Raw genomic sequence first — 13,248 nt, 5'->3', positions numbered from 1 at the left:
TGGCTTGAGGGTGGACAGGTGATGAGTAGTGATTCTTGATCCTTAGCTGTGAGCAAAAGTCTCTGAATTCATTGTTGTCGAACTGTTTCTCGCTGTCGAAGACCAACACTCTCGGTATGCCATACCTGCAGATGATGTTTTTCCATACGAAGCCTTGCACGTTTTTCTCCGTGATGATGGCTAGTGCTTCGGCTTCTACCCACTTGGTGAAGTAATCTATACTGACCTCCAGAAACTTTAGCTGTCGAATTGCTGTTGGGAACGAACCCTTAATGTCCAACCCCCATTGTGCAAAAGGCCACGGGGCCGTTAATGGAGTGAGTTCTTCTGCTGGCTACCGGATGAGGTTGGCAAACCTCTAGCACTTGTCACATGTTTTGACATAAGTAATGACATCCTTCTGCATGGTAGGCCAATAGTATCCTGCCTGGATGAGTTTGTGCACTAACGACCGGGACCCAAAATGGTTCCCACAGACTCCTTCGTGGACTTCTCGCATAACATAGTCTACCTCCTCTAGGATGAGACACCTCAGGTACAATCAAGAGAAACCTCTTTTGTATAGAACATCTTTAATCAGAACGAAACGCGCTGCTTGAACGTTCAACCTCCTTGCAGCCTTCTTCCCGTCAGGCAATACGCCGTCCCTCAAGTAGGAGATTATTGGTGTCATCCAATAGTTCTCAGAACCTATTTCTTATACACTGATGCCGTCTATTAATGGTGAGATTTGAACAAAGGATAGTACCTAGCTGTGGATGGGTGTTTGCTCCACTGATGCTGCTTTGGCAAGATGGTCAACGTGCTCATTCTCCTCCCTTGGTATTTGAACAAACTTTGCTTGGAAGTTGCTTACTCGATTCTTCACTTGCTTAAGGTACTTCTTCATCCGTTCATTCTTACATACATAGTCACCATTGACCTAACTGGTTACTACTTGAGAGTCGCAATACACGACTATATTTGCAGCTCATGCTGCTTTGGCGAGATCCAGTCCTGCTATCAAAGCTTCGTACTCTGCCTCGTTATTGGTCGTAGGGAAATCAAGACGGATCATGTATTCGACCCTGTCCCCCTCCAGGTTGTGGAGTACCACACCAGCTCTGCCTGCTTACTTGTTAGAAGATCTGTCCGTGTGGATGCTCTATTGTGGGCTCTCTTCTGCCCCCTGGCCTTCCATGAGAGTGAATTTTGTGATGAAGTGAGCACTTGCCCCTTTATAGCTGTGCGAAGTCGATACTGTATGTCGAATTCGCTCAATTCAACTGCCCATAATGCCATCCGTCTAGTAGCTTCAGGGCTACTCATTGCTGTTCTAGGGGCTTGTCTGTTAGGACAATCACAATGTGTGCCTGGAAATACGACTTGAGCTTCCGTGCTATAGTCACTAATGCGAAAGCGAGCTTTTCCATTAGGAGGTATTTCTCTTCTACTCCTCAGAGTGCTCGGCTTGTGAAGTACATAGGTTTTTGCACCCCGTCCTTTTCTCTGACTAAAGCCACGCTAACAATGGCCGAGGAGACGGCTAGGTATAGGAATACTTCTTCCCCTAGTTTGGATGGGCTTACCAATGGCGGGGATGAAAGATATGCCTTCAGGTCTTCAAACGCTTGCTAACACTCAGTCGTCCATTCAAATGACTTCTTCAATGTGCGGAAGAAAGGTAGGCACTTATCCATTGCTCTTGAGACGAACCTATTCAATGCGGCTACCTTGCTGTTCAGGCTCTATACCTCCTTGACAGTCTTCGGCGATGTTAACTCCACTATGGTCTGTATCTTCTCCGGGTTGACCTCAATACCTCTTTGGGATACCATGAATCCCAAGAATTTTCCTGCCATTACCCTGAATGCACACTTGCTTGGATTTAGTTTCATGTTGTAAGACCGAAGGGTGTCGAAGGTCTTTTAGAGGTCGTTCAAGTGGTCGTCATCCCGTATGCTCTTTACCAACATGTCGTCCACGTAAACTTGCACATTCCTCCTAATCTGATGTGCAAATATTTTTTTCATCAACCTTTGATACGTGGCGCCCGCATTCTTGAGTCCAAATGACATCACTTTGTACTAGAAAGAGACCCTAGTTAGTGGCAAATGAAGTCTTCTCTTGATCGGTCTCGTCCAACCTGATCTAGTTGTAACCCAAGAATGCATCCATGAAACTCAGCAGTTAGTGTCTTGCTATTGAGTCTACCAATATGTCAATCCACAGGAAAGGGTAGCTATCCTTGGGGCAGGCCCTGCTTAGGTCCGTGAAGTTTACGCACATCCTTCACTTCCCGTTGGTTTTCTTAACCATCACCACATTGGTCAGCCAGTCGGGGTAGTACACTTCTCGAATGAAGTTTGCTTCCTGTAATTTGCAAACCTTATTGGCTATGGCTCCATCTTGCTTCTGTGCAAACACCCGCTTCCTCTACTGGATGGGAAAGAAAGAGGGCAACATGTTCAACTTGTAGACTATGATTGACGGATCAATTCCGGGCATGTCCTCATGGCTCCAGGTGAACACGTCTTGGATTTTCCTTAGAAATGTTGTGAGTGCTTGACGGACTGGTTGGCTGGCTAACCAAAGTGCCTATCCTGGTTGTTCGTTTAGGCCTAGAATCGTCAAGGAGCACTTCTTCCAATCTTTCCACCAGGTCTGCCACTGTTCGTTGTTCCTTTATACATATAGTCTGTAAATGGTCGTCCATTTTCAGCATGACAATGTAGCATTCGCGTGCTACCACTTAATCTCCCCTTACCTCTCCTACTCCGTACTCGGTGGGGAACTTAATCATCAAATGGTAGATTGATGTTACGGCCTTCCATGAATTCAAAGTAAGGTGACCCAGTATGGCATTGTAAACAGATGAACAATCAACAACTAGGAACGTGACATCTTTGGTGATCTGCTGAGCGTAATCTCCAACCGTTACTGGTAAGGTGACTATTCCTAGGGGATGCACCCTTGTTCCTCCGAATCCAATGAGCGGTGCGTTGGTCGGAATCAGCTGTTCTCTCCCAAACCTCATTTGCTAGAATGCCAGATAGTATAGGATATCAACAAAGCTCCCGTTGTCCACAAGGACCCGGTGTGTGTTATAGTCCCCTACATGTATGCTGACCACAAGTGCATCGTTGTGTGAGTGATGAAGACGTCATGCATCTTCCTCTGTAAATCCAATTATGAGGTTGTTGATTCACGCTATCTTTAGGACGGAACCCGTCAGTTGGACATTATGAACCATCTGAAGGTAGGTCTTGCGCTCATTTTTAGAGGAACTGGGGGCTGCATTGCCCCCCTATAATCATCCTTATGTCTCCCAAGGGTTGCCTAAGGCGCTCGTCTTCTCTCCGGGCAAGCTGCTCTTCAGGCTGGTCCATCCCTTCCTTACCGATGAACCTCTGCAACTTCCCTTGCCTGATAAGAGCTTTTATTTGCAGCTTCAAGTCATAGCAATTGGATGTATCATGACCGTGATTGCGATGGCAATGGAAACGATAGTACTTATCTTTAGACCTCTTGCTAGGGTCTCCTTTCAACTTGCCAGGGAATGTCAGGGCTCCTTCGTCCTTGATCTGCATCAGGACTTGATCAATTAGGGTGTTCAAAGGGGTGAAACTTGTGAATCTTTCGGTGGGAGGCTTGGATCATCTATCTTCCCTTCTATCTCCTGTCCTGGCTATCTTTCACCTTCTATCCTACCGTGCTTCATCCTGTCTTTCTCTCTTTTTAAGCTTCTCTTCGTGAGCTAGTAGTGCATCTTTCACATTCATGTACTTAGTAGCCCTGTAAAGCATATTCGACATGGTTTTTGGGTCATTCTTATATAAAGAAATTAGAAAATTACCCTTCCGTAGCCCATTCGTGAATGCGGCTATAAGTATCTTGTCATCTACTTCATCGATTGAGAGTGCCTCTTTGTTAAAGCGAGCTATGTAAGACCTCAGCGTCTCATCCTCCTTTTGCTTAATGCTCATCAAGCATGCAGTGGACTTTTTATATTTGTGTCCCCTAATAAAGTGTGAGGCAAACTGGGCACTTAACTCCTTAAAGGTACTAATGGAGTTGGGCGTCAACCTGCTAAACCAAACCCTTACGGGGTCCTTCAGCGTAGTGGGGAAAGCCTACACATGATCTCATCTGTCACTCCTTGAAGGTGCATCAGGGTCTTGAATGACTTCAGGTGATCTAGGGGATCCTTAGATCCGTTGTAGCTTTCCACCTGCGATATACGGAACTTCGGTGGAAGGGGGAACGAAGTGATGGACACGGTGAATGGCTAATTAGTTCGATAGACTGAGTCATCGAGGTTGCTCAACACTTGTCCTCTAAGGGTGTTCATCATGAAGTCCATCTGTTCCTTCGTCATTTGCATCTCCTCAACCATATGAGGTGGAGCCGTATCTGCAGCGGATGGACGGCTCGTGTCCTGTCGCTCTAGTCTGCTTGGGGCATTGCTACCTTCCAGGCCTTTTTGGTCCCTTCTCTCGGCGTTGGTGCCTTCTTGGTCCTCCTCCTGAGTGTTCAGCCCCACGTTCTCTCAGCTGCTCCTTTATATCATGGTTTTGCTTGGTGAGGTGTTCTACAGCAGCAGTGAGAGTTTGAACCTGTCTCTCAAGGGTGGCAATGTGTGGTTTGTCTCCTTGAACATTGTTGGTGGTCGCCATTGAGTGAATGAGCATCATGCAACTCTTTGTCCAGGAAGCGGTAGTATGGCTTACAAGTCATACCTTCGTTTTCCACATACGGCACCAACTGATAAAGCCAAAAATCGTCAGTAAGTCGCACAGTCCTCACGTGCCTAAGACAACACTTGCAAAACATAGAAAAAGAAGATGTTAAGAGAGTACCAGTGTGTACCAGTCAAAGACCCTTCGAAGGTTAAGTTAGAGAGCTCTCTTCACAACTCTAAAGTGCTAGAGTTTGGGAAATTATGCGTACCTTGTTTCTTTGATGGCTTAGGGCTTTTATAGTAGTATAGAACTAACCTTCGTTTCTTGCTTAGGAAGATGTTTTCTTATGAGGAAGATCCTTATAAATGCGCGTATTTTACGGGATTCTTCCCATTTTGAGATTATATTGACCAAGGTTAATCGTGGGGTACAAAACATTCCCAGTTAGGGTTTCTTGGAGACTACTTAAGCCATGTAGATGCCACATGGCCTCGATATCTACCCCCTTGTGTCCGTCCATTCGGAGTCCATTAACTATGGAGGTTTCACCCATCCCCTTCATCCTCCATCCGGTATATCGATCCGTCGTCTTACCCATTTTTGATTATTTATTATTTTAGTTTCGTCGCTCATGGCAAGCTCAGGTGAATGAATTCGTCTTCTCTAACTTTACCCTCTTCATTGATTAAACTAGAATTTGTATACAACAGGTGCGGCCATGTGTATCACATTTCACACCAAAAAAAAAGAAAAAACAGAAAAGAATAAGTCCATGAACATAACTTTATTAACAATTTGCTGAAATAATCAGCAAATAATAAAGATGTATTTGATAGATAAGTGATGGTATTAACCAGCTCATGTGTGAATGATATTATTAGACTTTATCCATCAATCATAATTTATATCATTTTAGCAAGTTGAGAATTCAGCAAGTTTGGGAAAGATGTGTACTTATAGCAAGAATGTCAGCAGCGCCATTAATTTCCCTCTAGCTGACCTGGACCTCAGAATGACATTTTTTTATAAGAAGATTCCCGACAAAATACCAAGTGGAATGCATAAATGGAGACTCTCCAATTCATTATCCGGATCCCACTACACGGACTTGAGAGTGCCATTTTTTCTTCCTAACTCCTAAGAAGGTTCTTTCAAAGTTCCGAGTGTAAAGCATGGATGATTAGTTAAAGTGTAATTCTCTCTCAAAAAAAAAAAAAAAAAAACGAAAAACAAAATTAAGAGTGTAATTCAAGTATAATATATTATATTAAGCACATTGAAATAGCTAAGGCTATTATCCAACGATCATTACGTTCTCCGATATGGCCCAGTGCAGTCCTTAAAGTCTAAGGGTCTGGACTATATGGTTTGCTGATGTCTATTTTATTCTTTACGTGTGGAAAAATTCGGTAGAGCATATACCCTTCAAATTTTACCTTCGCCTCTGGTTCTACTTCATTTCTAGGAATTTTCTTCAGAGACCAGGAAGCAAAGATTGGCATATATATATATATATATATATATAACTCTCAATCATTGTTATAAACTTATAACTCAGAAGACAAAAGCTTTCTATTGCCTAGTCAGATCCAACAAAGCCCCAGTGAGTGACGAAGTTAATTAAGTGAAAACTAAATGCATTTCTTCTTTTCCTTTTTTAGAATTGTTTGGTTTTGTTCTCTCTCACAATTTGTTTCTTGACCATGAAATTCACTTCTTTCTTTCTATTATACCTAAGCAGATCCAACAAAGCCCCAGAGAGTGACCAAATTAATTTATCTGGTAAGTGAAAACCCAATGCATTTGTTTTTCATTTTTTAGTTGTTTGGTTTTGTTGAGCCTCTCACAATTTGTTTCTTGACCAAGAAATTTACTTCTTTAACATTGATCCATCACCATTTCTGACCTATAGTTTTCTTTGATTCTTGTTTGCAGATTTAGCATTGGGTTATAAGTTACAACAATATCTACAGCCTTAGTTTCAAAATTTTGAGACTAGTTATGGATCCTTCACAGACATTTAGCAGTAGCCCAGAATTGGCAAATTTCGTAGTCAGCTCTGGTGTCCTGAACCAATCCTTGGCAACAGTTCAGGACCTCCATGGAGAAATGATCAATCAAAATGAACACCCAGTAAGACACAAAGTTTCTCAGCAACCAAACTGTACCTTCATAGCTTTTTCTACTTTGCCTGCTTGTGGCAAAGACTATATTCAGGAAAGAGGAGATTTGGTTTCATCATCAACTCTAAAGGAGTCTTTTCCTCTCTTCAATTTTCTGAGCAACAAAAACAACCCAGATTTCTCCATTAACAAAGCTGCACTTGAGCTTTTTGCCTCCATCAGTGACAGGCTCCCCACCTTGAAATCTCAGGTAACTCCATCGCCTGAAAATTCTTTCTTTTTATTCTGTTTTGTTACATAGTACTTTACTACTTAGCTTGGCAAAAGCTTAAGCATGAAGGGTCATCAAATAGCCCATGACCCATGGACTGGCCCAGTAGCCCGCTAGCCCACCAGGCTAATGGGCGGCCCGGCCCGGTAATATTGAAACCCGTGGGCAGCCCAATAGCCCAATGGGACAGGCTATGGGTTGGTTTCTTTACCCATGGGCACCCGGTGGGCCGGCCCGTTAGCCTAGCCCGTTAGCCCAGCCCCTTAGTCCGACCCGTTGTCCAAAATTTATAACAAAATAATTTGGGGGTTGGGTGGGTGAGGGATTGAACTTTAGACATTATAAAAACTTTAAGACCACACACCTAACCACTAAATACTTGGAATGATTGTGATACAATATGCATAATAAATATATATATTTTGGTATTAGTCTAGTAGTTTTGATTTTTAAACAAAGTTACTAAGATGACTATTGCCCTACCTCTGTGCCTCTGGAAAGAAAATCATTTTTTCCTTTGATAAATTCCAATTCTTTCCTTACAAGTTACAATGATACAATCATAGCAGAAATTTCTTTAAAAAAAAAAAAAAAGCTTACCATTGGTTGGAAGAAATTCTTTCCTTAATGAGTTGATATTTGATTCTTCATATATTTCCTTAAAGAATTGATATTTTATTCCTCAAATATTTCCTTTAAGAATTGATATTTGATTCTTCAAATATTTAAATATTTGAAGAATCAAATATTGTTCAACCTAGTTGGGATGTACACATTTTGTAGTGATGCAACTATTTTCAATCTAATATATTCATGAAAATTTCAATGTACTTATTTATTCTTATCAATACAAGTTAATTAATCCTATTTTAGTACCTTTTTAAGAGGTATGTCTTAGTATTTTTTTTAATAGAATCTTTTTAGTAGATTTAATTGTTCAATTTGATAGTTTGTAATAATATATAATTATACTTATTTTGGTTAAATTTTTATAACCCCATTGAAGACCTGTTAAAAATACCCATGGGTAGCCCATTAAACCCATCTCACTAGGCCAGCCCGCTAAAGCCCAAGTGGGCATTGCCCATGGGTAGGGCCATGGGTTAGGTTTTTTCATCCAGCCCGGCCCGACCCAGCCCATTGACTAGTCAATAGCCCATTAAGCCCAGTCCATTAGACCCATGGGCCAAGTAAAAACGGGCCGGGTCGGCCCGGCCCGGCCCATTGACGAGGCCTAAGCATGAGCATGGCTGTGGTTGACTGAGTCAATGGTCAAACAGCTTTAACAACTTCTCTCTGAGCAACTTCTAATTTCCTAAAAGGTTTTTTTTTTTTATTTCCACCTAAAAAGTTCCATATATATGTCGTGTACGACAATTACTAATCACTAGAATGTTACTTTGTCTGTTTGACCAGAACTGAAACGAGGTCGTTATTACTTGCTAGTCATTTGTAAGTCATTATTATTGTTATTATTAATATTAGGGTCTGATTAATATATGTTCTTATGGTATATATTAATCATTCATTTTAAAAAAAATTTATGGAAAATTGGAAAAGTTATACCATCACATACCTTTAGTGTGATGATCACTCCACAAGTATAAGTGCTTGTAGGGTGTAAGAGGTAAAGATCGAGGTTCAAGTTTCCAGAAAAGAGTTTCGCACACGTTAGTAAAACTCTATGAAAAAAAAAATGTCAAAATAGTAAATTATTTTTATATTTTTTTCATAAAAAGTTTCCTAAAATGAATTATTAATATATATTTTAAGATCATACATTAGTAAAATTCTTAATAGTTTTATTATTATGGTTTTGAATATAAAATATATCGTTAATATACGAAAATTCTAATGAAAACCATATCTTGTTAGTATTTGAGATGTTAACCAATACTTTTTATGATATTTTTTATATAATTATTTTATTAAAACAAATTTTTAGATAAAAAAAATTATATATATATATTGGGAGTTAGGAGTTCAAGTTACACCTAGTGTAACTTTAAGTAATGATACACACTTAATATTTTTTTAATTAGATTTGAATTTTGATAAATTCACTATTGGATTACATTATTTTTATATATTCTTCATTCTTACAAAATTTAAATATAGTCAAAAATTAATAATCATGTCATCAATTAATTGTTTAAATTCAATTTTTGTAGTTTAAAATAATGTATAAAATATGATTTTATGGTTCAAATAGTAAATTATATCTGATTAGCATAAAGATTGGCATATATGTTAAGAATATATAAAACATGTAATTCAATAGTTGGATTTTCAAAATATAAATTTAAAAACAAGTTATTGGGTGGTGTAACTTGAAGTCAACCCATCTAATTTCAAATATTTATGATATTTTTGCAAGTATTTTCTAATAAATATGAAATATCAAAATACATATTTATGAACCCTATTTTAAGATATCTTTCTTTAAATGTAAATTTATGATAGTTTTCTGTTAGATATGAAATTGATGTCCTGATTCTATTTTAGGTGGTGTTTGATAGGGGTATTTAAATAACAGTTTTCATTATTTAAACAACACAACACGTATTAAACAATGATACTAGAACAACATTACCAAACGGGCCCTTAAGATATTGAAAACTCTTTTTTGAGTTCAAAAAGAATTTTCTATTATGGATACCAAAATAACGCGATATCTGATATCTCAACAAGATTTTAAAAATCATTATTACATATTTACATGTACATTATACTTTTTTTTATAGGATATTACATATACTTTACTTCGATAAAAATATATATATATACACACACACATATGTATCACTTAACTATTTTCATAAATACATATTTTGATATTACATATTTACAAGAATTTTTTTTTTTCAAAAAAACTACATTCTTATTTTCTTTCTCTAATATATATATATATATATATATATATATTTTAAAACCTACATTCTTAGTTAGTGATATATGGTACGGATTATTTATGTAATTTATTCAATTAAAAAAATTTAATATAAAAAATTCAGCATAAAAATGGGGAAAAAAAATTACTAAATGAAAGTACATACAGATATGTTACGGATTTGAATGAAAATTTTGAGTAAATGAAAAACTATAAGTGTTAAATTACTTTTTTATTATATTCTTTTTTTTTTAATATAGCTTATGCTTTTGTTACCTTCGTATAATTTTACAAGATATTGTTAAAAAAAAAAAAATTAGAAAACTAATTATACACGTATTTGGTATCTACCGTTTTTGCCATAGAAAGAAAAAGAGTATTTACTAAATATTTTCTCAAGTTTGGCTTGTTTTCGAGCAAATTAGAAAACTAATTATCATATTACTATAGTTAAAATAATATTATACTTGTTTATTAATTTATAGCTAGCTAAAAACAATTCTAGATTATAATTGAAAATATTAAAAATGTTGATGTTTCATATGATAGTAAAACTTGATGCTTAAAAATAATAATTTGTCTTATTGATAACATAGTAAGATTCTTGTGTTAATGCAGATTGACAATTCCAAAGTATTAATTATCACTGGAAACTCATTTGGAGGATCTGTTGCCACTCTCTTTACCTTATGGCTGCTAGAAACAATCGATTTTTCAATCACAAAACGCCCACTTTGCATCACTTTTGGTTCACCCCTTATTGGCGATAATGGCCTGCAAAATGCCATATTTAAATACCCAACATGGAACTCTTGTTTTCTGCATGTAGTTTCTGATCAAGATCCAGTCCCAAGAGTCCTAATTTCACCCCACAATCCTCCTGCGACTGAATTGGCTTCACAAACAAATGTCTACAAGCCTTTTGGGACTTTTCTCTTGTGTTCAGAATCTGGATGTGGTTGTTTTGAGGACTCTCAAACCATTTTGGAGTTGTTGACGGCTACCTACTCAGACGGTCCTGGAAATGAAAATCCTAATCAAGTTTTGGAGCTCTACAGAAAGATTGTGGAATATCTCAATTGTAAGGTAATTTGTGGGGATACCACAGGGTTGCTTCAATGGACTACACTTCCACTACGTGCAGGCATTATTATACAGTTAGTAGCAACTAGACTAATGCGACCACAGGTAGCTCAATCACAACCTTTTTTTTTGGATCAAATATAGTTCCAATGCTTATTTGTGCTATATAGCCTATATCTCATGTTATAGTTCCCATATAATATATGATACACCTAAACATTGTTATGTAAAGAATGAAATATTCAGTATCTCCTGTTTTGATACCTTGTTAAATTAAAAATTGTCCTAGAAGTTTAAATTATTAGAATATGATAAATTTAATCATTTAATCACATACTTCTAATACATCAATCAACAAAGTAATCAAAATCTCTAAGATCTCATACATAGCTAAAATTACTACCTTGTAAAATCTTTGCCATTGAGATCTTCCATAATTCCACTTCTAGGCTAACTCATTTTTAAAATTCATTGCAGTTACAAGGGCAGAACAATGGGCTCGACAATCTGATTACAAAGATAGAGAAACAGGAAACGAAATTGGCAGAGTCCAGGAGGCAGGGTTTTGATCCTTCCAAGAAGTTGAATAAAATGAAAATAAATATGGCCTACCTTGAATGGTACAAGAAGTGTTTTAAGGAAAAGGGAATTGGATATTATGATAGCTTCAAGAGTGGAAGCTCCCAAAGTGATATTAAGGTGGTAGAGTTTAAGACAATCCTCACTCATTATTGGGTAGACATGGTCGATGAAGCAGAGAAAAAGCCTCAGAAAGAAGGTGCATCCTTTCGTACTCGATGGCTCGGTGCAGGAACAAATTTTCGACGTATGATTGAACCACTGGACATAGCTGAATACTACAAGGGTGGTGGACAAGACTACATAAAGTCAGGAAGGCCTGTGCATTACAAAAAATTGGAGCAATGGTTGAAAGAAAAACCTGCAAGTGTTCCAAATAAATTGAAGAAACAAAACGTGGCCTCAAGTCTAACAGAGGATTCTTGCTTTTGGGCACATGTTGAGGAGGCTCACATTTCATGCAAATTGCTGAGTAGCGGAGAATCAAGTGATATGGAGAAAGAATTGAAAAAACTGCTTGAGTTTGAAAACTATGTGTATGGTTTGATGAAATATTATGCAGTATCACCTGAGATTTTCTTGCCACAAAGCAGCTTCATGCAATGGTGGAAAGAGTATAAAGAGATAATGGGAACTTCTTATAGTTCAAATCTCAGTAACCTAATGAAGGATCACGACAAGTATGCTATTGGCTCCCTAGAGATTCCTTGAAATTTTATATGATATAGATCGCATATTTCAATATTTATGTATGCACTTTCCTTCAAACATGTGTGGTATTTTGAATTCATTCCTCAATAAATTGTAAATTAAGGACAGCATCTTTTTAATTTCTTTTTTGTTTTTATTTTAAATTTTTCATGTGTTTCTTTTGCCATTTTGGGTTGGATACTTGGATGTGTTTGGATGAAAACACTTTTAGTCATCATTATCAAAGAAATTTTTTTTTTTCTTTTTTTCTTTTTGGCATTGTTTATTCGTCTCTTTCAGCAAGGAAAGGCCACTCTATACCATTGAAATACCCTACCATAATTCTCCTCCACAAGATCATTCATGATTTTCTAATATTTCTACATTTTTCATTTAATATTCATAATTGGGTAGTTGGGAAAATATTGGAAATTAATCAACAAAAGTCAAAAATAAGATTTTGAGAGTGAAAGGAGCAATTCATATAAGGAGTAGGTTGCCTCTTGTTTAGAAATAAGTCCAAATTGTTACCGGTAGTTAACTTATAAAAATCATAGGTTCACGATCATTTACACTTTTGCTCGCTTTAAACCAACCCAAAAAAAAAATGCAAATATTTTTGTGCATAATAAAAAAACTTTAGGGTAATTTATGTATTTAGTCCCGATCTTTTACATTATATTTTACTTTAATTCCTAAAATTTCAATTGTGTTGATTTGATCTCTAGCCTTTTAGTATCATGTCAATTTAGTCACTATCGTTATCTTTTGGATGAAAATTGTTGGCGTGACAAATGGTCAAAATAAAAAATTAGTTTATTGCCACATCAACAGACCAAATACGTATTTTATCCAAAACTTCAACAATAATTGTATTTTTATGCATAATAAAAAGGGGTAATTGTTAATAAATAATTTAAGGAAAATTTTGACACCCTTTTATAGAAAATA

The 13,248-nt window shown here is 37.2% G+C and overlaps 2 protein-coding genes across 3 annotated transcripts; one reads left to right on the top strand and one right to left on the bottom strand.

The window, feature by feature from the left end:
- Positions 1 to 2,271: 2,271 nt before the first annotated feature.
- On the bottom strand, positions 2,272 to 3,016 carry LOC115973039. Its single transcript, XM_031093278.1, has 3 exons — positions 2,747 to 3,016; positions 2,570 to 2,677; positions 2,272 to 2,415 (listed from the first exon to the last, which is right to left on the bottom strand). Exons 1-3 carry the CDS (start codon positions 3,014 to 3,016, stop codon positions 2,272 to 2,274), a joined length of 522 nt encoding a protein of 173 aa, XP_030949138.1.
- Positions 3,017 to 6,207: 3,191 nt separating this feature from the next.
- Positions 6,208 to 12,456, top strand: LOC115973033 (senescence-associated carboxylesterase 101-like). Of its 2 annotated transcripts, XM_031093275.1 has the most exons (5): positions 6,208 to 6,264; positions 6,403 to 6,443; positions 6,597 to 7,034; positions 10,564 to 11,133; positions 11,506 to 12,456. In XM_031093275.1, exons 3-5 carry the CDS (start codon positions 6,663 to 6,665, stop codon positions 12,316 to 12,318), a joined length of 1,755 nt encoding a protein of 584 aa, XP_030949135.1. In that variant the 5' UTR covers positions 6,208 to 6,264; positions 6,403 to 6,443; positions 6,597 to 6,662; the 3' UTR covers positions 12,319 to 12,456. The 2 variants fall into 2 exon arrangements, with proteins under 2 accessions (XP_030949135.1, XP_030949136.1); XM_031093276.1 differs by having other exon boundaries at positions 6,230 to 6,443.
- Positions 12,457 to 13,248: the final 792 nt, after the last annotated feature.

This window comes from Quercus lobata, unplaced genomic scaffold (genome assembly GCF_001633185.2).
Source record: "Quercus lobata isolate SW786 unplaced genomic scaffold, ValleyOak3.0 Primary Assembly Scq3eQI_205, whole genome shotgun sequence".
NCBI classification, from domain to species: Eukaryota; Viridiplantae; Streptophyta; class Magnoliopsida; order Fagales; family Fagaceae; genus Quercus; species Quercus lobata.
This window is presented reverse-complemented; position numbering and strand designations above follow the sequence as displayed.

Bases quoted from the DNA above. Each gene is read 5' to 3' on its own strand.
- LOC115973039 (XM_031093278.1), bottom strand. From the start codon at position 3,016: ATGAGGTTTGGGAGAGAACAGCTGATTCCGACCAACGCACCGCTCATT. The intron at 2,678-2,746 runs GTAAGGGGAGAT...GACCATTTACAG, and splicing joins CCGAGTACGGAGTAGGAGAG to ACTATATGTATAAAGGAACA. The intron at 2,416-2,569 runs GTTAGCCAGCCA...CCCATCCAGTAG, and splicing joins CAACCAGGATAGGCACTTTG to AGGAAGCGGGTGTTTGCACA.
- LOC115973033 (XM_031093275.1), top strand. From the start codon at position 6,663: ATGGATCCTTCACAGACATTTAGCAGTAGCCCAGAATTGGCAAATTTC. The intron at 7,035-10,563 runs GTAACTCCATCG...GTGTTAATGCAG, and splicing joins TCCCCACCTTGAAATCTCAG to ATTGACAATTCCAAAGTATT. The intron at 11,134-11,505 runs GTAGCTCAATCA...AATTCATTGCAG, and splicing joins CTAGACTAATGCGACCACAG to TTACAAGGGCAGAACAATGG.